Source organism: Sebastes umbrosus, chromosome 6, assembly GCF_015220745.1.
Source record: "Sebastes umbrosus isolate fSebUmb1 chromosome 6, fSebUmb1.pri, whole genome shotgun sequence".
Classification (NCBI taxonomy): domain Eukaryota; kingdom Metazoa; phylum Chordata; class Actinopteri; order Perciformes; family Sebastidae; genus Sebastes; species Sebastes umbrosus.
The window spans coordinates 31891894-31917277 of record NC_051274.1 but is presented as its reverse complement, the minus strand read 5'-3'; the positions used below and the strand labels follow the sequence as shown (position 1 = coordinate 31917277).

Below are 25384 nucleotides of genomic sequence, written 5' to 3'. Positions count from 1 at the left end.
ACTTTTTGTGAGAGGGGTGATTTTCGACACATTAATGAATTCATTTAAACGGTTTTCCAAATACGGGCTCATGAGAGCAGGCAGGGGCTGCCATTTAGGTTTCATTTGCGAAGCATTCCCCTGATTTTTGCCCTATTCCAGACAGCCTTGTTTACTGTGCAAGTGACAATGATTTATTGGGTAATATCAGCTAAATTGGCCTTTTCTGAGAGGAGAATGCGGCAGTCAAAATGACATCATTGACATATAAACAGGCATTACTGGGGTGAGTCGACTGTCTTTTTCGGCAGAGATGGAAGGCGGGGAGCGGCGGTTGTGAAAGCCTTGAGTCAAATAACCTCAAATACCAGTCTAATAGATAGCATACTTCATGCTTAGAAACCTCGGGGAGATGACAGTAGGTGATTCAGCTCCTGGCTGAGTTATCAAGCCACACTCACCTGGTTGGGACAGAGACACTGGAGAGAGTAGTAGGAAAACTGGTCACGGACGTTGACCAGGTTGTTGTTGGGGTTGATGTGGTCCAAACAGTGGGACTCGGCCTTGCCGGACGTCTTGCACACATACTTGCAATTCCCAAACAAGCAGTGGAAGTGGAACTTGTTTGAGTACTTACAGTCGGTAGCCAAGCAGGGATCACTGGATGAATAAAAATGGAAAATGCAGTTAATGGTCAGATAAACATACTGTACTGAAATGTAATAAGTGGGGCTGGGAGTATTTTGATTCAATATTATGATTTATTGAGATTTTTGTTAACGTTTTTAACACTAGACCATGGGAAAGAGTTGAATCATACACTTGTAGGGACTTTTAATTTGGAAAATATATAAATGAATACGGTAAAAATGTTTGATTTTCAGCATGTATGTAGTCAGAGATGTCAAATATATCAGTCAGGCATTATTTATAAAAAAAATTTCCAGCAACCCAAAAGTCAAAGAATAAAGACATTTCCCTAACAAATTAGTGGTATTTTTTTTTTATTTATAAGGGACATGTAATGTTTTATACTTCTGGTAAATATAATCTAATCAATCTTATTTCCATATATGTATTTGTATATACAGTTTCCTTTGTTAACACCTTATTTTGAAAACCGGACGTAGTCACACGCGTATACTTCCGCTAACTTTGCCAAGGCCGTCGCTAGCTCTCCCGTCAGCTATGTTCTTTGTATACATCCATGGTCAGCTCCATCGGGGCCGTTTGACTGCATTTAACATAATGGTAGTATATGGGTGCTCTACAGTTGTAGCGTCGGACGATTTGACCCCGTAGGATGAGAGTGGCGGCCGGCTTGACCGCATGTTACCACGATACGATAATGTCCATGACAGAGTTAGCATGTAGTTTTAGCCGTGATGTCTAGCTCTGCTTTTCCTGTCAATGTGTGAAACCAAAAGTGTTTCCATACTTTACTGGATGTGTAGTGTTTACCACTTTGGATTTAACATGTGTGAGTGCAGGTCGTATCCATGCACACCTTCTGCCGTTTTGTACTTTATCGGACAGACTACAACAATAAAAGCGGTAACTTCCGTCTACCTCTGCATAGACTCAAATGAAGCAAATATATTGATTCTGGCATTAAAAAAATCTAAATCGAGTTGCAATACATAAGTGAATCGATTTTTTCCCCCACCCCTAATAAACATAATGTCCTGTTATATAATAAGAGGCAAATAAATGTTCATCCTACTTTTCCTGGAACTGCAGGAAGCCAGGTTTGACTTGTGGTTTAGCGTTCTCCAGAGAGGTGGTGGCCAGAGGGGAGTTGGCCGGCAGGTTGGGCATCGAGGCCGACATCTGAGGGATGCTGCCGGTCAGCTGCTTCCAGGCCAGCAGGGAGGGAGTAGGGGAGCTGTAGCCACCGGAGGAGGTGAGGTGTGCCACATCCATGGAGGGATTGTTGGCCATAGAGACGGGGGCGGCCGGCTGCAGCGACGCTCCTTCGCCGGAGTCCTTGCCCTCGCCGAACTGAGGCTCCGACTTCACCTTCAAGGCGGCCCGGATGTGGAAGCTGGAAAACAAAATTTTTTTATATTGATCAATACAGCCAAAAGCTAAAACGTGGAAAGGGTATATTTTCCGATTATGAACCAGGGGAAAACTCACTTAGCATGCTTTATGGCCCCATCCACAGTGCTGAAGAGTGCACCACAGTCCTCTACCACGCAGTGAAAGTGCACTTTCTGGAGGAAGTCGCACTGAGCCTCGCAGAAGTCATCTGTGTCAAACCTTAACATAGACAGACAGTGAAGACTGTAAATTGACTGCCTTTTCAAATAAGAGGACAACTGGTTCAACTTGTGATCTGACAGTAAATGCCGTAAGTACGTCGTACTGTAAGTCAAATTCCCGCAAGACCAGATTCTTTATGTTTCAGGGGGTTTCCAGTGATGCAGGTTGTGAGGAATTGTATTTACAGGAAAAGGCCTTCTATGTACAGTACTTTTAAATACTCTGACTGTTTTCTCGCTATCGAAATGAATGAGTCAAGTCTAACTAAGTGACTCTTTCCTTCAATTTGTATACCTGCGGAGGTATGTCCTCCAGATCTCAGTGTGTTTTTCCGGCAGTGGCCTCTTCAGCACCCTGTTCAGATAGTGCGCTGCCTCCGAGCTGTTGCCGCCCTGGCCCGCCTCCAGCTCCGTCTTCAGGTTCATGGCGTTGAACAGGGCAGGGTTCACCTGCGACATCTACAAAACACATAGCACATAAACAACCAGCTGCCGGGTTAGCCGAACATACGTAAGCTGGGCACTTGCATATGTTAGTGAGAGTGTGAGAGTTTCTACACACACACACACACACAAATGTTTTTGGCGAAGCAAAAAAGCACAGCCAGATTTACAAACATCCAGGCTTTTGCTTGAGTGCAGGCCAAGCGTGTTTGCCAGGCGTCCTCTGGGAGCAACTGTTAACCCTTTTATGTGATGTGGTGGCTTGAATCAAACCCCCCAAAAAGCTGACATGACACGAGGAGCTGTTGGACAACAAGCTCCTCCGCTGTCAGGGTTTAATGACTGCTTTGAGAAGCGCAACTCTGAAGTTAAGCTCTCACAGGGAGAGGTTAAAAAAGACGATGTGTGTGGATGGGTGGGAGGACATCTTGACCAGTTGGCAAGGGTAAAAAAAAAAAAAAGGAGGCTGCTCTGTCATTACATCATCAATGTGATGGAAACCACCTGGCACATTTGTATCAATCAGATGAGATGTATGATTAAGACGATGTCCATTTTAATCTTCTCCCAAAAACACATTTAAATTTCCATACGCTAACATTTAGACCCGGTAACAAATGAGGGCAGCGCCTTCCTCTTGTTTTTTTCTCCCCCTGACTTTTTAATCAAATAATTTACAAACTCTATAAATAAATGCAGAGCGAGGCGGGGGAAGAAAAAGTATAAAGGAGGAGAAAAAATGGACGGCGAGTTCAAAACAGCTCATCAAAAAACAAACATCTCTATATATCTGGCATGGCACCCAGCTACTGCTTCATTATATTAATTTGTGAGAGGTGCAGTGAAAATTACACTGTATGAAAAATGGCTGGAAAATTTAAATGATACAAACTCATCTTATTAGCGGTGAAACATTAAAAAAACAAACAGGCCCCTCCGTGTCCCGCTAATTTGTCTTGGGATGAAAGGCGTTTGATGGATGGATCTTACCTTATTCATAAGCGAGGATAAAAGAGATGTATTCCCTGGTACAGGGTGTCCGTTTGATTCATTACTGGAACAAGGAAAATGAACAATGTTTAGTCAAGATTTGCATGAGAACAGTAAATATTACTATTTATCACGCAAGGTGTGCCTGTATAATGAAGAAGAAAAATGCTGTCTTCTTAAGAAATAAGATCTACTGCGAAGTGAAGGGAAGATTGGAGTTGACGGTTTATACAAACATCCTTCTCACACAAAAATGGAGAAATATGTTGAGGGTTTTATAATTGTATGCATAGGTATATAAATGATATATTTTTGATAAATAATTGCGTGCATAACCCTGGCTGCCAAGACTGCAGAAATCATCTATCAATCAGGGAAACCTTATTTCCTTGTTGATTTATTTTGTGAATATATTAGGAAGAATCAACATTTTCCATACAGCATTAACCCTCTATGTGCTAGGGCTGTGTATCTACAAGAATCTAGCAATACGATACGTATCATGATACAGGGGTTACGATTCAATATATTGCAATTCTGTAAGTAAGGGGATATATTGCATAAAATCTGAGTAAAACAAAGTTTAGTTTGTTTATCAGGGTGGTCAAAGATAACGTGATGATAACGCGTTAACGCAAATTTGTTTTAACCTGGGATTTTTAGGTTGTAGCGGACTCAGTTTTAAAGCTAGAGTGAAGATACTGGTGTCAGACTAGATTACGCTAAATTTTGGCGAGGGAAAACCGGCATGGCCATTTTCAAAGGGGTCCTTTGACTCTGACCCCAAGATATGTGAATGAAAATGGGTTCTATGGGTACCCACGAGTCTCCCCTTTACAGACATGCCCACTTTATGTTAATCGCATGCAATTTGGGGCAACTCATAGTCAAGTCAGCACACTGACACACTGACAGCTGTTTGAGTTTGCCATGTTATGATTTGAGCATATTTCTTATGCTAAATGCAGTACCTGTGAGGGTTTCTGGACAATATTTGTCATTGTTTTGTGTTGTTAATTGATTTCCAATAATAAATATATACATACATTTGCATAAAGAAGTATATTTGCATACTCCTATGATGATAAGAGTATTAAATATGTGAAAAATCTCCCTTTAAGGTACATTTTGAACAGATAAAAATGCGATTAATTTGTGATTAATTGTGATTATCTATGGACAATCTTTCGTTTAATCACGATTAAATATTCTAATCGATCGACAGCCCTAATTGCTATATAGTGCGATTTAAAAAAAAATTGAATTTAGGAAAACTGTTATAGTATATGCAAGAATTTGGAGTAAAATAATGTTTAGTTTTTGTATGCAATTTTGTATTCATCACAGTCCTTGTAACATCCAACATCATAGCACTACTTTGAGATGGTGCATATTTTTGCAAATAAAGTATTGACTGAGTTAATCATGTAAACTATTGTTTAAAAATCTCTAGTGTTTATGAGAATCAATACAGTATCACAAAACATAATATCGCAATACTCAATATTTTCTTACAATCCTACTATATGCCATGCAGCTGCGTACCTGTGGTCTTTCTTGCTCAGGTCCAGGCTGTGCTCCTGCGTGGAGTCCTGGGAGGCCCCAGAGTTGACGTCCATCGGCTCCTGCTTCACTTGAACCAGATTAAACTGGCTGGCTGAAGCCGGCTGCCCGTTCCCTGAGGATCAAGACAGAGACGCAGATGAGAGAAGTGACAACAAAGTTATTGTTGGTCAGCATTATTACCCCTATGATGAGATCCAATCTGACTTCTGTCCTGGCCCGAAAAGAATACTCCGAGTGATAATTATTGCGAAATTATGTCAGGCCGTCAAGCCTTTTAAATGGTGATTGAGAGGCGGGAGATATGAGGGAAAAAGACTCCTTTTTCTGCAGCACTTGTCACAACTCATTTGCCAGGCTGCCTCTTAACTGGTCATTAAGTGAGATGCTAATGCTGAGGGAAAGTGGCAGTCTCAGATTGGCCACCCCCCCTCCCTTCCCACCTTCCCAGGCTGCTCGTTGGCCTGACAACGGACGGCAGCCAATGCCACTGAGCGTACCCACAAGGAACAGGGGTGCTATGTCGGTCAGATTGGAGCTGACAGCCAATCAGATTGGTTCAAATAGCATGACCTCTTGATCACATTCTCCTCCAAATAGGTATTCAGTGGATGCTGTGAGCGGGGACAGGAGCGCCGAAATGAAATAAATAAAGAGCAGGGGACGACGTGGGATAAAAATGCTGACAGGAAGGTGAATTCTGCCCCACCCCCCCCCCCATCCCCAAGGGATTGAAATATTAATTTGTCCTGGGGCTACACAGAGAGAGCAGGGCTTTTTGGTAGACAATAAGTGGTTTATTTAAAAAAATATATATGAGCGGGAGGGGTGACCCTTGTGTAGCCTCTAAGGCACTGTAAAACTGAGGAGCACCAGCGGCCGTGATTGGTTTGGTGAGGAATCTGTTGTTTAGGAATCAGGGCTGGTGCTGAGGGATAGTGACAGGCAAGGTCATGGGCAACCAAGTGTGTGCCCTTGGCCCTCAGCCTGGTGAGGCTCCTCTCCTTTCTCTTGCTGCAGAGAAAACAAGACCAGCCTACGTAAGGGGGAAACCGACCAGAGTTCCCCCCCCTTGCTATACAAGATGACCCAGAGACATATCAGGCAGAATAGGAGTGGAAAAGCCAGTCTTGGGCCTTGTCAGCTGAAAGCTGGGAGATGGGGAAGTGTCAGTGTCAGTTCAGTTTGACAATGGCTGAGGTTGGAGTGGCTGGAGGTGGAGTCGGGGTGGGGCTAAAGGAAAACAGCAGGCAAACAATTTTGCGTCTGGTTTGAGGTCACTGAATGCTTACCAAGTCTTCCCTCCCCCCCAACTTGAAAAGAGTACACCCAAAATTAACTAGCCAGACAGATCCTGCCTTGTCATTGACAATTAAATCAACTCTCAGACCAAATGAGAGCTCATTATATCAAGAGCAGCCGCTCACTATGATCTACACATGATTTAAGCATTCCTTCACTACATATCAGAGGGGTGGGAAAAATAATCAATTTATTTATGTATCACAATTCATGATTATCATTTGAGTCTATACAGAGGTAGAAGGAAGTTACCGATTTTATTGATGTAGTCAGAGTAACGTGACGTCATATCCGTTCTGTATCCGTCAACCAACCGCAGCGAGCCTAAACGAAAAAAGCAGAAAAGTCTGCATGGATACGACCTGCACTATCACATTTTTAAAACAAACTTTGTAAACGCTACACACACAGTAAAGTATGGAAACACTTTGGGTTTCACACGTTGCCAGGAAAAGCAGAATTAGACATCACGGCTAAAGCTGCATGCTAACTCTGTCATGGACAAGAAATGTTATTGTATTGCGGTAACGTGCGGTCTATTCAGCCAACGGAGCTGACGGGAGAGCTAGCGACGGACTTAGCAGAAGTATACACGTGTGACTACATCCGGTTTTCAAAATAAGGTTTTAACAAAAGGAACTGTATATACAAAATACATATATGGAAATAAGATTGATTGGATTATTTTCATCAGTAGTTTAAAACACTACATGTCTCTTATAGATTAAAAAGAAAATTCCACTAATTTGTGAGGGAAATGTCTTTATTCTTTGATTTTTGGGTTGCTGGAATTTTTTGTTTTTAAATAATTCCTGACAATGACTTATATATTTGTCTTCAGGACATCTCTGACTACATACATGCTGAAAATCAAACATTTTTACTCAATCAATTTAGAGATTTTCCAAAGTAAAAGTCCCAAGGGGTGTATGATTCAACTTTTTCCCATGGTCTAGTGCTTAAAAAGTTGACAAAAATTGCAATAAATCGTAATATAATACATATTGAATCGGCACCCAAGTATTATGATAGTATCGAACCGGGAGATGGGTGAATCTTCCCAGCCCTAGAGGATATGTTTACTTTTAAAGTGGATTAAAATGCAAAAAAAATCTCTTATTCTGCTGCACATCATGAACTTATTTTTTTTTCCAACCACTTCGCAAAGAGGGAGGACAAATGACTCAAAGCAGCTTCTTTCTGGAAATTATCCAGGAATAATGTATCACCATGTAATTACTCCGGATAAGATACAGAGCTTGTGAAAGATCATTTGTACTGTGTGTCTAATTAGTAAACCCTTCAGATGCTTGAATCTCTGGGAAAAACACTTAGGGGTAAATTAGAGCGGAACATTAATAAAAAAAAAAAAAAAATACTGAAAGCAGAAACATACACAATTCACCACAAAAGAGGCGAAGTTTCACAACCCGTTGAAAGAAATAAACACTGTGAAAAATAGCCACAAACACTGAGACTTTTCTCACACCTTTTTTGACTGAGAAGCACATACCACTTCCTCCTCATTTTAGCCCCAAATGTCCTGTTCACATCACACATTTTATGAGGCAAATATGAGAACCAAAACTTAAGCTGCTTCTCCATCCTGTGTCATGCGCTCAACTTTTACCATAAAGTAGGTGAGATAGATAGAGGAGATTATTTCAAACCAGCTTGGCTATCAAGCAGAGAGATCTGAGATGCAGCCTCTCAGTGAGACAACGAGAGGGGTGGTGAAGGCACCATCTGTGGAGGCCCCACCCTCAGTGGGGGCCTTCCCAGTGTTCAGACTACCTGCTGGAAGCCCAGAGGTGGAGCTCAGCCTGACAGCCTGGGCTCAGCTCGGCTCCCCGGAGCAGCTGCCCCATCTCTCTCCCAGGGCCTGTCCTGCTCCAGGAACACCACCAGGAATTGTAATCCTTCCCAGTCCCAACATCCGGAGACGCTCCCCCTTGCAGCCCCATTTACAATCCGCACCCCACCTGCTCGGGCTCAGCACAGGAGGCCCCGCTGCTAACTGAATGCAAGATCGCGCTCTGCAGTGCATTATCAATTTAATGCTTTAACTTAATTTCCAGAAGCTTTGTTTTCGAGCAATATGATAAACATAGACAAGGCAATTAAGCTCCAAAATTTATGTGAGTTGTGTTTATGCTAAATAGATATTGACATGTTTTTGTGGGAACAGCGGGTTTCTAGAAATTCAAAAATTGTGTCTTTGCTGATGCATGCAAGTGTGTCTGAGTTCTGGTGACAGTGAGAAAAAAAAAGCTCAGCTCTGGTGCATTGAGTCATTTCTGCCTGAGCGATTTCTGTTTTTTTTCTTTTCTTTTTATCGGTTTGCATAGAGGATACGAGAAAAAGAAAAAAACCCCGACATTTTTTTTGTTCTTGCAATTTCTGAACTTAATTTCATTCCACCTCCATTTGCTTGGAACGGGCGCAGACATAGATAAGAGACCAATGATGAGGAAACATGTTCGACACAAGCCCCAGGAGCCCCCACTCTGAACATCATAAGAGACTTTTACAGGCTCTACTCTCCCCTGTCAGCGCATTTATCTCCAAATGGATTGTGGGTATCTAACAAACGATCAACACAATAACAAGCCCAGAGCAGAGGACTATGCCTCCGGTATGCCCCTTTAAGCCTGAAAGCGGCAGTTTTGCTGCCTTTCTCTCCACTGTGGTGTAGTGATAGAAATGACCTCTGAGTGCACTCTGTGTGCTCTGGCTGTAGTGGAGTGAAGTCCACACACAGAAAAAGGGATGTGGCTTTTAGTGTACATGCAGTATATTCTCTGACATGGCTCAAAAGGTTACTGTTTGTCATATGTTTCAATACCTTTTTCTATAAATAGAGTAACAAGCAAAGCTCATCTTTACAATTGACTACACATTTATTCTAGGGTTCATAATTTGCAAGTGTGTAGAGCTGCAACACTACTGAATAAACCACCAACTATTTTGATAATCAGTTTGAGTAATTTTTTAAGAAAATAAAAGTCTAAATTCTCTAATTCCAGCTTCTTAAATGTGAATATTTTCTAGTTTCTTTAATCCTCTATGACAGTAAACTTAATATATTTGAGTTGTGGACAAACAAGACATTTGAGGACGTCATCTTGGGCTTTAGGAAACACTGATTGACATTTTTCACCATTTTGTGACATTTTATAGATCAAACAAACTAATCGAGAAATCGAGAAAAGAATCAACGTATTAATCGACTATGATAATAATCATTAGTTGCAGCCCTACAAGTGTGTTAAGCTGGTTCAGTTACAACATTAAGGAAAGGAAATATTAAGAGAGCTGAATTAATCTGTCAATTATCGATAGTTGTCTTCAAATTGCTTGTTTTGTCTGACCACCAATCCAAAACACAAATATATTAACTTTACAATAAAAAAAGGAGAAAATATGCAAATATTCAAAATTGTTGGAGATTTTGTTTGAGTACAAACTATTTTCCGTTGTGTAATTGGCTAAGTATCCACATAAATTATTAGTGCTGCATAATGAATTGAAATTTGATCAAAATCCCAATATGGCCCACTGCAATGTTTTAAAATTAAATTATTTGTTAGAATCGTTTAAGGCAAAATGTGTTTTTAAATTAAATATTTTCTTGCAGAGATGTCCTGGCCTACACATCATATTCTACAGACTTAAGAAAACATTTTTGTATTGGTAAATATCCTCGCAAGAAATCACATCATAATCATTTTCATATATTTTTCAATGAAAATGACAGTAATGACGTGAAAATGGTCATTCGACTAATATCGCAAATCATATCACAATTGCACTATCAGTCTAAATAATCACAATTACATAGTTTTTCAAAGTCATGCAGCCCTATAAATGAGGCACAATGATGACTATCTGTGAAGTGACTGACCTGTGTCGAAGTTGTTGGAGGGCTTCAGGGCAGCAGCTGCCAGTCGGGCCATCATGGGCGATATCAGACCTTTGCTTGCCGAGATCTTCTCCATGATGGAGGAGGTGGCGAAGGAGTTTGGGGTCGAGGCCATGGCGCCGTCTGCACCCACTGTGGAGCAGCTTTGGGTCAGTGAGTCGGTGGGCATGGAGTGGGCCCCAGAGGATACAGCTGATATCAGGCTGGCGGCTGGCGGAGGTGGTTGGAGAGGCAGCCTGGGTATGAGGGGGAAGAACGGGTTGGAGGCGGCCATGGCGCTGTTGGACAGAGCGAGGGCCACCGGCATGTTGCTGGGCAGGGCCTGGGACAGCAGGTTGGACATGCGCTGGCCTGCGCTGGGCAGCGAGGATGTCTGTTTGAGGGTGTGGCCCGATGTAGAGGAGGAGGAGACAGCAGTGGTGGGCGTGGCCAACAGGTGCGATACAGTGGTGGACTGCTGGGTCGTCGGCGAGGCACTCAGGCTGGAGTTCTTGCTGCTGATGGTTGAGAAGTCCATCAGGTCATCGTTGCTCGACTCCTCTTGCTCGTCCTTCGGCACCAGGTAAGCGGAAGAGAGGCCCATGACGCCGGAGGAGCGGATGTGCCGGCGCTCGTGTTTGCGCTTGTGGGAGGTCATCTGGCTAGTGGAGGTAAAGGTGAAGCCGCAGCCTGAGCGGATGCAGTGGAAGTGGTTGGTGGCTTTGCTGTACACGCAGCCCTCGTACTTGCACTCCTCGTACTTGTAGAACTTCTTGAAGCCATCTTTGGCGTAGGCATCATCCTTGATGTGGTAGCTCTTGTGCTTCTCAATGTCACACTTGTTCTTGAAGGTGAATGTGCATCCCGGGCGCCTGGAAAAAAGAAAGGAAAACATGATTCACTATGATGTTCCACTACAAAGCCTCCTCATTGCAGTTGGGAGTCATGGAGAGGGTCCACATGATTCAAATACTTGACAATGGAGGAATGATAGCTGAGGCGGTTCGGTAACACAGCAGCAGCTCATTGACACGTCGCCACCTGCAACCTTTGCCAGAGGGATACATTTCAGGGAGGGAGTTTAATGAATCAACCGAGTGATTCTCTATCTCCATTGATAAAAGTTCTGCTCTTCAAAATAAGAGCTTGATGCTTCTTTTCCTTTTTCCTTCTATCTTGTGTCAAAGATACCAGTGGCTCAGGCCAAGAAACAGGGAAGCCATTCGTCGTTATTTCACTTATGTGCTGCCTATCATATATTTGTAATTTATTTTGAATGTGCCTATGTTAGGGATGTCACGATAACCGATACTTCGGTACCAAGTCGATGCCAAAATTCTGAAAACGTGATGATACCCGTTTTTCTACAGTACCGTCAGGACTTTAGACTAGTATAGAAAATGTATTTGGGATGCAGAAAACTCACTATCGACCCTAATTTTTCCCTGATGATGCTACATTGCGAACAACAAATCCGTGTTGAAATTGGCCGGATGAGAGCTAGTTAGCGTTAGCTGTTAGCTCCGTGCAGGACCTGGCTGCTAACAGCTAACATTAACTAGCTCTCGCCCAGACGATTTCAACATGGGAGGTGCCATTGATTTACATTATAATGCATTTAGGCTCTATTCAATAAAACTGAGTAAAGGTAAATTCTAAAATTATCACGATGTGTTCAAATATTATCTTGTAAATGTCGTTTTTGGCGAGAAACTTGAATAAATCCAGTTGTTTGAATCCAGAATTTGTTTCTAGAATTGTGGAGTTTCACTGGTATTGATATCGACAACTAAATTTCTGGTATTGTGACATCCCTGGCCTATATTCCTTTTTTCTGCTGCTGATTTGTTGGCTTTTGTTTTGTTTGTTTTTAATGCATTTATGCTTAATGTACTGTAGGTTTTATAAATGTAAAAAAAAACAAAAAACATCCACCACATTAGGCCAACAATATTCACCTGCAGTGGAAATGTGTAGTCTTCTGCCCGTAGAATTGACACCCGACTGTGCCACAGTCCTCAGTAGCACGAAATCTCTGGAAGCCATCGTTGATCAGCTGGGCGTTCTTTTTATGGAAGTTTTCGTGGGTCATGACATCTGAGGTGCTAGTGTACACCTTGCTGCAGCCCACCTGCACAGCAAAGACAAAGCATGGCAATCGAAAAACAAGATCTGACTGGGCCCACAGCAGACATGAAAGTTTCAGTTTGCAAGAATGGTTTTGAAAAAGCCAACTACTAAAAGGCAGTGCTTTATAGAGATCTGATGTACTGTACACGCTGTACAGAAAGGAGCTCAGTGTGGTTAAGAAAATGCGGGTGGCCTAGAAATGTGTGGAAGAAGGTTTTTTTCACACGTTAACAATTAAATTTGTGGTTTTGCGCACTAGAGCAGTACAAGTCGAACCCGTGAATTGGAAAACATCTTGTCATTATGACAATTGGAAAAAAAAGAAGACAAAAATGAGAGTGAAAGAGGCGGTGATCACAGCAGGTAGCTGAAACTACAGTACCTTCCTGGCAAAGCTGCCTTTTAGAAAATGAAATTCATATTTGGAGTGCGACGACGCAGTCACCACAAACTTACTGTAACTCTGAGAACAAATTTGAGAGGTGGAGGGGGCAGAGGAAAGCAGATGGGAGCAAGATGACTGTCTTTAGTTTAAAATGTTCTGGTACTCTGAGCCAACAGAGGGGGGAAAAAAACAGGTAATGTTTGAATTAAAAGCAGCAATTGTATATCATCCCTGGCACTTTTCACCCGCACAAACCGGGCAACTTCTCCATATTGAGTCAAACAATGAAAAAAATGCCACTCTGTTTTTTTCCCCTCGCTAAATCAGGCGAGCCGATGCCAACATCTGCAGGTTCTCAGGGACTGTTAAAACAAGGGCTGAAATGTCCTAATAACAATTACGCCGTTAGAGGGGTTTAAAAAAGAATATATCTCAAGCCATCCTCCGCTGCGCTGCTGCCCCGCCGGTGAGAAAGCTCTCGGCACAATGACACGTTGAAAATAAGCAGATGTAAAAAATTAAACAAATCCAGAAGGGGGAATAATCTTCAACTGGCTGCTTGGTACTAAAAGATGAAAAATGTGTAGTTTATATAAACACCTTACTGAATTTTATCCATGCCAATTAAGGAGCGAGAGAGTGGAGAGGTGGGGAAAGAACAAGAGGCCTCACGTGTATTCAAACCCTTTTTTCAATTTTCTTTTATTTACTTTAGGACACGTTTTGCCAAACTGCTCTTTAAAGACACTTTGGTGTAAATGGAAAAAGTGTGGAACTGCTCTGCAACTCTTTTTTTTATCCTGCCTTATCCTGTTTTAAACTTTCCTGGAACGATGTAAATGCTGTAAAAAAAGTTGTTTTGGATACACAAGCAGCCTTTAGGCTCTATATGGACTATGTGAGATGTGGTTTACTGACAACCACGCTTGTTGTGTGGCTCTGGAATTTAATAATGAATTATATTTCACATGTTTTTATTAGCATACCTGTGTCGTGGGTTATTTGTATCGTATGTAGCACTTGAGCACATGTGGCCATATGTGCAGAATTTGATTTGTTTCCATGTTTGTGTGCATTTGTGTGCATGCATGCCTACTGTGGGTTTACTGTGGGTATGTGTGTAGGAGGAGGTGCGAGTCCTGGGAGTGTACCTGCATGCAGTGGTAATGGGTGCTTTTTCCATTGAGGTGGCAGCCATGGTAGTAGACGCTGCAGTCGTCCAGAGGGCTGAAGCGCATGAAGCCATGCTGCAGAGAGTTGTCCCTCTTCTTGTGCATGTTGTAGTGCCTGATTACATCCTGCTTACTGGTAAACCTCTGCAAAAGGGGAGGAGGGGGGGGAAAAAAAATGTACGGCAACAGGTTGGTGTTTATTTAAACCAGTCACAGAATCAGCAACAAGTCACTTTATCTCTGTGGAAGCAGCAGCTGCAACATGCAGGAGCCAATTGGCAGCTGGGGCGGGCTGTGCACACTGCAATGGAGAGGGCCACGAGGTCTTTAAAGATGATGCGTTCTGTGGTTATTGATGTACTTTGCATATCTCAAAGTTATGTCCTATCCAAATGCAGCACCAAAGGCTCTGGTACTCTCCAAGCTTCCACATGGATCATGAAGTATGTTCCTCATACCCCCACTATCTCTACATTATGTTTTCCCTTCCATTAAAAAATGTATTTTTTTTTTTTTTTAATTAAGATGCTTCAATTGACATGCAAGATCACAGTTCTGATGTTTTCTGTCTCTGGAAAAATTATGTTCCATGCAGATGGTTTCTCAGACATGCACAGGGGAAAACAGAAGACAACAGAAACAAACAAACAAACAAGCCAACCAAAAAACGTTTTCCCTTTCAATTCGCTGAGATATGATTCCATTTTTAATTAAAGCGTAAGCGCTCGCTTTTGGTGCCTGTAATGATGAGTGAATATGCTAAGAGACCCGCCTTATAAAATTACAAAATTAATAAATAAAAAAATCCCTCCCACACTCAGGAGTCGGGAAGGGAAAACAGAAAAGTCACTCCGCAGAGACTTCAGCAACCAAATCTGCTGTAATTGGGCTTAAGCTGATGTTACAGAAACTGTAACGGGAGACGCGCGAATCAATGAGACAGTTCTGTCTTCAATCCATATTTATCTCCAGTTGAGGGAAAAAACATCAGAAAGAACTATTCTAAAAAAGCAACTAATTGCTGTACAAAGTAGGGTAATTGCTTTGTGTCATGTGTTCCACTTGCACACAAGTAAAAAGCTAAGATCTCAGATCGCACACAGCTGTTCATTCCCTCGCTCTTGGCCTGTTTCCCCGCTGCATATTTCTGAGATGTTTGACTCCTGCAGGAGCAAACACTTCATTAGGATTTTTAATCTAATTGATGAATGCTGTGGATTCATCGCTTTTTGAACAAAAAAAAGCTCCTGAGCTCAGTTCTGAGCTTTGGGGCTTTCTGGTATCTAATGATGACCGGAAGATAAGTTGAACTGCGGTCATCGTACATTCGATCCATCAGGCCGTCCAAAATAGGCCACAGAGAGAGCTGACTGGGAAAAAGATCTCATTTTCAGTTGAGTGGTGATGAAGGTTGGGAGCCACTTGCGACATTTATTTTAGGATTCCCACTAGTGTGGCAAGATGCACACTCTCCCTCATGTACAAGCCCATGAAAGGAGAATGTTAAGACTCAGCCAATAGCCCGCAGGCTGGCAGTGGGATAATATTCCAGGAGTGTGTGTCATGTAACATTTCATGAGTTATCGCTTCGAAAGGGGCTGCTCGTCACTGCCTGCCTCTCTTCCTTTTTTTTTTTTTTTCAGGGTATTGACATCCCAGAGAGCTGGCTTCCAAAGCATATCTGTGTTTCCACGCAACACGCAAAAAAAAAAGCAACAGAGAAATGTGAACCTGACCGTGGAAATTGCCGTGATAACCCGAACTAACGCTCTAAATAATGACATGAAATGATTTCTCCAAGAATGTGTCCCATCAGACTGTGAAGTGGGATTCATGCAGAAAATGAAAGCTTAGATCTGTAATGCTTTTCAGCACATAAACAATATTTATCGAGCGGTAATCTCTCTTGATCAGGAGCAGACAAAGGAGATTACAGCCGAAGATGGCTTAATTCAGAAAATTGTTAGGAAAGGAAGGAAAACACACACGGCTCCAGCTGTGCATGGATTTTTGACATCTTTGACAAATCTTCCCGTGTTTGTCTAACTCTCTCAGGCCATATGCTACAGCAAACACAGGGCCTGTATTATGATCTGCTTTGTGTTTTTTCTCTTTCCTGTGCCATACATGACAACTCCTGGGACTAGGACGAGATTAATAACGTGAAAGGGGATTAAAGGCAGGCCCCCAGTCAGTGGCAGATGTCTTTAGAAAAGAACGAACACATAGATAAATAAAGAGACATATTTCAAGCATATTTACAACTAACCCTTTGTGATAAAAGGGCAACTGTCAAAGAGCAACTGTGCCTGGACGATGCCTGCAAACTGAGCAGGTGTAAACACTCGTAGCCTGTTCGGCAGACCAAAGGCCAACAAACTTTTCATCTTCGTAGACTTTGGCTGGGTGTGACCCCACTAATGAAAGATGACACATTATCCTGTTTGTCTATCCAAGGATCACCACATCCCCTTTGTCGCTTCCTGATGAAAGAGAAGATGCTTCGCTTTAAGTCACCTAACCTAAACTTGTTATGAAATCCCGCCCCTTCCATGTCTGGACATGGGCCAAACTAAAAAGTTTAAGTACACACCAAAAAGGTTTATCCGAAGATGGCTTCTGTTATTTTAGGTAGTTCTTATTACGCTGATGTATGATCACGTGTTAATTTTTTCCAATAAGTCTTTGATGTTATAAAAAGGGACCGAGAGGTGATGATTGACGGAAGATCGGGAATTGTACGAGAGAGGAGGTGTAACTTTAACTTTCCATAACCGTCAAGAGTCTGTGTAAAAGAACATGTGTTAGTTTGATCATAAATGTAATTGTGGAGATATTACAGTTAGTTATTACACGGCTTTGTTGACTACTTGATTGTGATTGGTCAATTACGGTGTTCTAAGGTCTGTTATTCCTTTGTAACAGACCGTTGCTATGTATAACAGACCGTTGCTATGGACACAGTTCTGATCTCGGACTCTGGCGGACCGTTTTTGTGTCAAATTTATTGATTTCTTAAGTAAGTAGCCGTGTAATAAACGGGATAATATACAGCTAGCACGTCATTTTTGTGAGATAAACCCCTTCACATCGCCCTGTCGGGGTTTATTTCACAACAATGACTAGCTCGCTGTACATTATCTCTTACTGGTGCTAACGTAGCAGCTAGGCGGCTCACACTAGCAAGCTGCAGCTGTGCTCGGCTCGTGATTGGCTCGGGCGGGTGTGTGGGCTTGAAGTCAGTGTGTTTTATGAATGAGATTATCTTGCTGAACAAAACGTGCAAGTATCATAAACGTTTGTTTGCCACAGATCTTATTTTCTGCAATAATCCAAAACCCAATGGAACAATCCCATTGGCTTTTTGTGTAGGAAACCAGGGCCATGCTGACTTCCTGGCTGGCCTACAGTCTATGGTTTTAACCAGTGAGGGTGGCAGAGAAAATGTGTATTATGTGAGTGATGCTCAAAAAAGTTGTAAAGTACTCACGCTCACCTGGTAGTTACACTCAGGGTCCATGCAGTGGTAATGCTCTCTGTACTGGTAGGCACAGTGCACGTGTCCACAGTGTTGACTTCCAGAGAACCTGAAAGTTGCAGGACACATTTCAACAATTACACATTTTTTGAAACAGCCACACAGAGCCAGTGAATAAAATGACATCATCAACACTGGTTCAGAACCACATCAGAGCTTATCGCACGCAGAACAGTCGCAGGGATGAAAAAGCTCAATGACAAAAGCGGCTCAGAAATGTGTCGGTGTGACTCAAAAATAATCAACAGCGAATCAAGAGTGATTAGTGAAGAAATGATTTGAAATACCAGGAAGAGCACAAAAGAAAAAAGAAAAAACGGTGAAGGAGTTCTCAAAGGCATTACGCTCGTCTCACCTTCAAAGTAACACAGCTCGCACCTTCAAAACCGACTTCTGCTTTCCACACTGCTGCAACAATTTACCCGTCTGTCACACCAATTTCAGCCAAATTAGCTCCATTTATTTCCAAAGCAGCCATAAGAGACACTTATTACACTGAAACCCTTTCCCCTCGACACGCATACACACACACCCACTCAAGGATCGGTAACCCCATGACTACTTTATTTCTCGACGCCGTGAAAACCCCTTGTCAAATCAATGCACAGTTCTTTCAGGTTAACCACAGTTTTACTCCGTGAGGAAAAGGGGTCAGGTATCCTGAGACGTGGGGGGAACAGCTCCGTCTACTTTTCACCCCCCGAACCCTTTTCACTCTCCCGTCAAAAAAAAAAAACGGATTTTAGTCTGGCGCTGCTCGCTACAGTACAGCCACTTTTACGGTGGTGATTATAAGCCTGACGATGATGACTGTTAAAATCCTCCAATTACCAGTGAAAACACACAAATAAACATTTGCACTGCTGCTGCCAAGAGCTCCATCTGCTAGTGCAGAGGAGAGGGGGGGAAAAGGGGGCTAAGTAATATTTTTTCCATCTCTCTTTCTGTTTTTTCCTTGTTAGGATTATCCCAGAGCTGCATTTACAGATCACTTTGCTGAGTTCATTAAGCTAATTGAACGGCATATCCACTACTCTTTTTAAGTTGGTGTGTGTGTGTGTGTTTGGAGGTAGAGGCGGCTTTTGGAAGGTCTGATGGCTCTTTTTGAGAAGACAAAACCAGAAGTCGAACTACGTGTTCACACACACATTAAAGCCAACATATGTCCCAACCATTAGTGTTTTCTATACTCTTCTTTCACACGCACATTTACACTCATGAACACACAAAGCCCCCCCACCCCCCACACCGCCACCACCCCCCTGAGACTATGGCCCACCCTTCTGCTCATTGCCCAGCTGTATCACTTTGCCTCTGGACAATTCCCACTTGCCGCGTCAGGGGGCCTAATGGGCCGCTGCTATTCAGCAGCAGATTAAATATTAATATCGCCACGATACAGAGATTGCAGCGCATCTCCAGTTACAATAGAGATACACAGATCAAAGTGCCGAGGCAATAGTGGGTGCATGAAAGCATTTAAAGAGTGAAAACGGCAACTAAACACTACCAGGGAAGCTCTTTAAAACATCAAACTGTAACGTGGTGACGAGATGAAGAACTTTTTTTTTTTTTTTTCTTTTTGGGTGTGAACACGTTTACAAAGCTGTTTTTTTTAGTATTAGTGTGCACTCATTAGCCCCGGCTCTAAAGAGGACCCTCCCCCCGCTTCTACCTCCCCTCTCGGTGCTACATTTGCCCTTTTTATGAGCCCTCCTTTTCCATTTTTTCCCTCTCTCCTCTCCTTTTCCTTTTTCTTTTTTTTTTCCCCAACCCCAACACGGAAATTGAAACTGTATCTGGGCTTATCTGCAGCCTCCCCGTGCATCAACTGCCGAGATGTTTAGACAAATTTTATGCATTATGCAGCGCAAATATCAAAACAGTTCTTGGCAGTGCCAGCAGAAGCCTCATTAAAAATTCCTTAATTAAATCTTCTTGCAAAATGTAATCAGTCCAAGGAAGGGGTTTTGTGTGTGTGTGTGTGTGTGTGTAGAAGAGGATGTGTGTGTGTGTGTCTGTCAGTGCCAAGGCTTTGATTTGTGCCCTTCATGTTATGGCTTGGAGAAGTAATCATTAACGCCAAAGCCACTTTGGCTTTTCAAATGCTGTTTTTCTTTCTTTTTAAACGGAATAAACAAACAAATGATAATCACCTTTCTAGTGTCGGCTCAAAATGAATCCAGAACGGGGGACATTGTTCTGTGTCCATTGAAACGCGCGATACCTCCCCCTCCCCTGATGTTTTTGTCTCTGTCGGTGTGAATGACAGACTTTTCAGATCAGTCGGTTCCTCGTGTGTTCAACAATAAACGTCAGAACTCGAGCAGAACCCGGCCTAAGCTCATATCCTCTTAGCTAACAGTACAGAATTATGTTCTCCTCGATGTTTTAGTGCTATACACACCGTGAGCATTTACTCAACCAGTTACAGTATCATCAAACCATTTCACTTTCATTACCCCCTCATCCTTTGACTTCCTCTCAGCACATAAATTTGAGTCTTTTGTTAATCAATTTACTGCACACAGAACATCCTCATACCAGTCTACGATCTACTGAATAAAACACACCATCAGTGGATGAAAAAAAAAAAGAAAAAAAAAGGTTCATCTCTGTTTTGGGCATATTTTTTCATTGGCGTAGCACGTTGAGGGATTTGCATACCTGGCAATATATTTCTGGTATAGGTTGATGTCGTCGCTGGCGGGTTTATCTGGTGGCAGGCCATTCCTAATGCAAACAGCAAACACAAAAGAGACAGGATTAATGGTGAGGTTGGGCTGCCTGTTGTTAATAAAAACAAACTGACACAATATTTACTTACAAGCCGCTCCCAAACTTTTGGACTATCAATATGCATTTTCTTGTGGCATAACAGCGTTTTCATGTGGTGTATGAATCAGGAATGGAAGGCGCACACTTTGATGCATGGTCTCCCAACCAATGAAAGGCAAAATGCAGGAGCAAAGGGACATTAATCTTTTATGGGGGTATTTTGGTGAGTGCTCATATGCAAAACTGGATAATGGGGATGTGGAAGAAAAAAAGCTCTGAAAAGGTCTTTTCTGATAATCTCTGAGGGGACCTCGGCTCTAATGCTGATGTCAGGTTGTCTCCAATCAGTCTGGAGCAAAGACGTAAGACAACACCGCAGCTTCAGATCAACTAATCGACCGACTTGATCGGATTCAATTCGGAACAGGAAATCTAGAGGAATTTATCACATTACAGCAGGGTGAGCTTTTTGTCACCTGTGATGTGATTCCCTTCATAAAGCTGTGACAGTCATAATACAGTATTGGTTCTGCTTGCTCCCTCTCAGATATGGCATTTAGCTCCATGTGAGCAGCTCCACACGGGGGATGACCTGAGGTTAATCTGGCCCAGAGGGGAGGATGCGCTGCCAGACATTCTCACCAGCACCCCCTCTCCTCCCTGTGTACAAGCACCAGACTGGGTCAGTTAGCCAAGCTTGCAGCTCCGCTGAGCCCCAACCTGACAAAGGCCAAAGCCTGAGGGAGAGGTGCCTGAGGGCTCTTGAGCAGTGTCTTTGATAGGTCTCGACTAACTAGAGACAAGGTCAAAACCAATCAAACAGACTCTGGGAGCTGTTTCCTACCGGTAGTGCACACGACTGTAGGCTAGCTCCCCAAACCCCTCGTTTGCTTCCTTTAAAGTGCACTCGTCAGGCAGTGTAGAGTCGGCCCCTGTGACTCGCCGGGAGGTTAGTCATGGCTCCGAAGTAATTAAAGGGAGAGTTGTTACACCCTAGCCAAACGAAAGAAGTCAGTCACTTTGCGATGACTGTGCTAAATCAGTCTCCACGGAGTGCTACAGCGAGTAAACACTTCATGTGCCTTCGCAACTCATCATGTCGTGGATCTATTGGGCGCCATGCGCTATTTCACACTACATTCCTGTTGGCTGCTGTGGAGGTAGCAATTACCTTTGCGTTAGGCTAACTGACTCACAGTAGCAGTTAAGTGTATGCGAGCTTCACATTAGCTCCAAGGTGTTCCACTGGAACCTGGGATCTTTTCAATCCACCAATAAACTTTAAATTGGAATTTTAATGGACAGCTTATGCTTTTTATTAGCTGGTTTTAAGAGGTATGCATTATTTTGGTGCAAATAAGTTGTTATATAGTACGTCACACAATATTTTTTTGTCAATAAGCACACATCTCACAGTTACAAATAAGAGAGAGGATGAGAAGCAATGGGGTACATGCTGTCTGTATTATGTATTACCTTAGTGTTAACTCTGCCAAGGTTCTGATTTCTGCACCATTTTTCCATCTGTTTGTTAGTTGAATATTTGGCTCAATCCTGCTGAAGTGAAATGTGTGAAAACAATGTTTACCCCTCGATTCCCTGGTCAAACACATATCTATTCATATAGGCCACGCCCATTTTTGGCGACACTGATTTTCTACCATTTTGAATTTTTGGCATAACACAAGTATTCGTAGACAGGATTAATGTCAAAAATCAACATTATCTATATGTGTATTTTGATGCAGATGAGAGGCCTTTACACACAGGGGGCGTTTTCTTTGTACGATTAATTCATACGTCAATATATTTTTTCCGAACTGTTGTTTTGTGATGAGTACTTTCACTCAAAACGCAAATATTACGCGGCAAAAAAGCGTATTTTTTTCGGAACAAGGGTTGATTTTTCTCAGCTTTTGCACCATGAATAAAGGCATCAACCAATCACTTTGTGCAGAACGGACATAATCAAAACGTACACTATATTGTACAACAATACCGAGGCTACGTAGTCTGAAACAAGACAGCAAGCTTAATTATTCACAAAGGCAGCGCAGACTAGATCCACTCCTTCCTTTCTTATCTTCTGAAATAAAAGCCCTAGACATATACCTTGCGCAACTGTTCACCAGAGGTTGTTATTGAAAAAGTGTTGCAACTGTCGCAAATTAGCATTGCTGCCGGTAGGTAGTTTTGATGTGTAATATTCACAGGCGAGTGTTTCGCATTTTCGGGTAATTTATTCGTCACGCTCCCGGTGTGTAAAGGCCTTAAAAACACATTAAAAATAATCAGAAGCATTGCGTAGCCTTGGCGGAGGTTTGTGCTCTCCGAGTGCTTTCTAGTTTCGTATGATGACGTTTGTGCAGACTTACTTAACGGAGGACACAGTGCCCGTGGTGATGGAGTCAGTCTTGGAAAAGCTGGACTTCAGGTAGTCGGCGGCGTTGAAGCTTATTTGTCCTGTCTGGTCCATTGTGAGCCCTGGAGCGATGCTGGCCCCAGCAGCGCCCACGGTGGGGACCCCAGGAGCTCCCGGGTTCCCTGGTGCCGTTGCGAGGACATTGGGCATCAGCGAGGCCTCGGGATTTCCTGGCATTAGCTTCTGAATTGTTCTGATGTCATACTTCGAAGGGCGGCCCACTTTGCAAGTCTTAAAGGCGATGGCGCCGCCCATGTCAGGGTTGCCCTCGCCAGGCTTGAAGAGGTGCAGGAACTTGACGTTCTCCAGGTCGTATTTGGAGGGTCGCTTGTAAGCGTTACCGTTCTGCTGCTGTAGACTCTCGCCCATCTTCAGCTTCTGAATAAAGAAGTCATACTTGGAGGCTCGGGACGCCATGTTCTGGATGTGAGAGGGATTTGGTGGCTGGGAAGAGCCTAGCTGAGGTCCTCCTGGCTGTTTGTGGTCCAGGCTGGGGGGGTAGATCTGTGCCTCGGCCCCTGGGAGGCACCCAGAGGTCTGGAGCATGGTAGCGCTCTTGTCTTGGGCCAGTTTTGGGTTGAGGTCGTCTGGTTTGGGCGGGGAAGCGTGCATGGGCCAAGGTAGGGTCTCGCCGGCTTTTAGCTTACGAATGTACTCTTCGTACTTGGAGAAGCGGGCGCGCCGTGAGGCCTCCTCACTGCTGAGGGATGAGGGGTCTGAGGTAGCGGCTTTGAGCTTCTCAAAGCTGATCTTCTTGGTCAGCTCATCCCTTACCTGCTGGTCATCATAACCGAACATTCCCAAAAACTCATTCATGGTGTTGGCTGCATAGTCTCGCAGGGCAGATGCTTCTCCTGCAAAGAGAAAAAGTAAAATAGTGAGCTCCTATGTGTGAGAAATAATTCCTATCACTGCTTTCAGATTTTCCTTTTTAAACCTGCTGCCAGCAATGTTGATAACTTAATTTCCGTAGTAAAACTCAGGCTGTTCTCATACATCGTTCGTAGCTAATTTTGTTGCCTAATCCTAACAAAGTTGATCTTTTCCAAAGCCTAACTAAGTAGTTTTGTTGCCTAAACTTATTGCTGGACATTCATAGGGAAACGAACATAAAAGGAGATATAACTTTTTCATAAGATATCATACGAACCGTTTGAGGATATGTTGATTGACTGATGCTCGCTCGACAAGTGTTATACACTGTTGCTATGCTTTGTAGCTGAAGAGGAACATATATATTTGACCATTTCTTTTTTTGTTTGGCATCAAATACGGAAGTTACAAGTTTTTTCTCAGCCCAATTATTGAAACAACCCTCTCTCATATTTTTATTTAGATAGTGGAAGATTGCTAACCTACTAGAACTACATCTACTACATGATAGTGCATCTCTTTTTGTGACCAATAAATGTTTATAATTGGATGTGATGCAGCTATCATATTTCAGAACTGTAGTAAGTTTAAAAACAGGAAAAGTGATTCTGCACGGCACGCTAGTGCAGCATCTGTACATCTGTGTATTTATGTGTCTACAAACAAGCAGTCTGATCTGAGGCAATGCTCTTCCTGTTTATGGTTGCACTATAAGTCAGTCCTGCACAATTTTGCAAGTGACTGTACCAAAGGACATGCTGAATAAAGAAACTTCTTCTGATCTTCTATGCTCATTATGCTATGCTATCAAAATTCATTAGATAATTATATTTGAGGTTAATATTTCAAATATTCTACATGTAAGAGCATGAAAATCTTAGTAACCACATTAAGAGATCAAATTTGACACTAAAGAATATAGAGTAAACTTTATACACACTTTCAGTGCACTTCCCCACAGATTTCTACATGCTGACTGATGCTGAACGATTTGAAAATGACTGAATTATAACTACTGCAAGGATATTATGGCATGTTAAGTGCAATTCATAATTCATAATCCCCTGTGAAGCTTTAGTGTAAAGTATTTGAAAAATAACATGATTATTGTGTCACCTTCAGGAGTGAAAAGAATGAATCCTTTCCCCCCTTTTTTTTTTTTTTTTTTTACACATTTGTGAACTGAAACATCACTTTCATTTTAAGAGTCCATTAAATTGGACAACTTCCCCAAGGACATAGGCGAAATATAGTCAATGTATAGTTTAATTGCATTACGTGGAGATTAATTCTGGCCCATTAACTTTCATCCAGGTTAGTGCAAAGGGTCAGAGAGTGGGGAAAAGGGAAAACTGTTTGACGGCAAGCAGTGCAGGGATAAAGTTCTGCATGAAGAAGAGAGGAAAATGTACAGAGAAGGAGGATTGCTGTGTTTTGCTGATCCAACTCAATTCCATAAATTTCCTGTTGTGTCAGTTTGCATGTCAGGCAGTATACCAGCACACAGACATGCTAGTAATGTACCAGATGATAATTTCACCTGGGTCACGTAAAAGCTTTGGCCTTCTTAACTCATCCTTGGCACAGCCATAGGACCAGGGTCAAAAACCTTTTTTTAAAAATGTTGTATTGCTTTTTTTTTT

At 42.6% G+C, this 25384-nt stretch overlaps 1 protein-coding gene and 1 long non-coding RNA gene across 15 annotated transcripts in view; one reads left to right on the top strand and one right to left on the bottom strand.

Moving 5' to 3' along the window:
• Nucleotides 1–25384, bottom strand: part of casz1 (castor zinc finger 1) — a 224844-nt gene that overhangs the window by 12312 nt on the left and 187148 nt on the right. For 5 of the 14 annotated variants that reach the window (XM_037772598.1, XM_037772599.1, XM_037772593.1 and 2 more), the window contains 14 exons: nt 22822–23722; nt 21923–22003; nt 20336–20401; nt 17621–17717; nt 14110–14274; nt 12402–12574; nt 10447–11315; nt 6795–6866; nt 5223–5355; nt 3678–3741; nt 2539–2702; nt 2119–2241; nt 1703–2023; nt 441–639 (listed from right to left, as the gene is read on the bottom strand). In XM_037772598.1, the coding sequence (XP_037628526.1) occupies nt 441–639; nt 1703–2023; nt 2119–2241; nt 2539–2702; nt 3678–3741; nt 5223–5355; nt 6795–6866; nt 10447–11315; nt 12402–12574; nt 14110–14274; nt 17621–17717; nt 20336–20401; nt 21923–22003; nt 22822–23722 (3428 nt within the window). The remainder of the gene's footprint in view (nt 1–440; nt 640–1702; nt 2024–2118; nt 2242–2538; nt 2703–3677; nt 3742–5222; nt 5356–6794; nt 6867–10446; nt 11316–12401; nt 12575–14109; nt 14275–17620; nt 17718–20335; nt 20402–21922; nt 22004–22821; nt 23723–25384) is intronic. The other 9 variants (XM_037772601.1, XM_037772604.1, XM_037772592.1 and 6 more) reach the window with 8 other exon arrangements.
• LOC119489776 overlaps nt 1–25384 on the top strand; it is a 68405-nt gene that overhangs the window by 4814 nt on the left and 38207 nt on the right. The gene's annotated exons all lie outside the window — the stretch shown is intronic.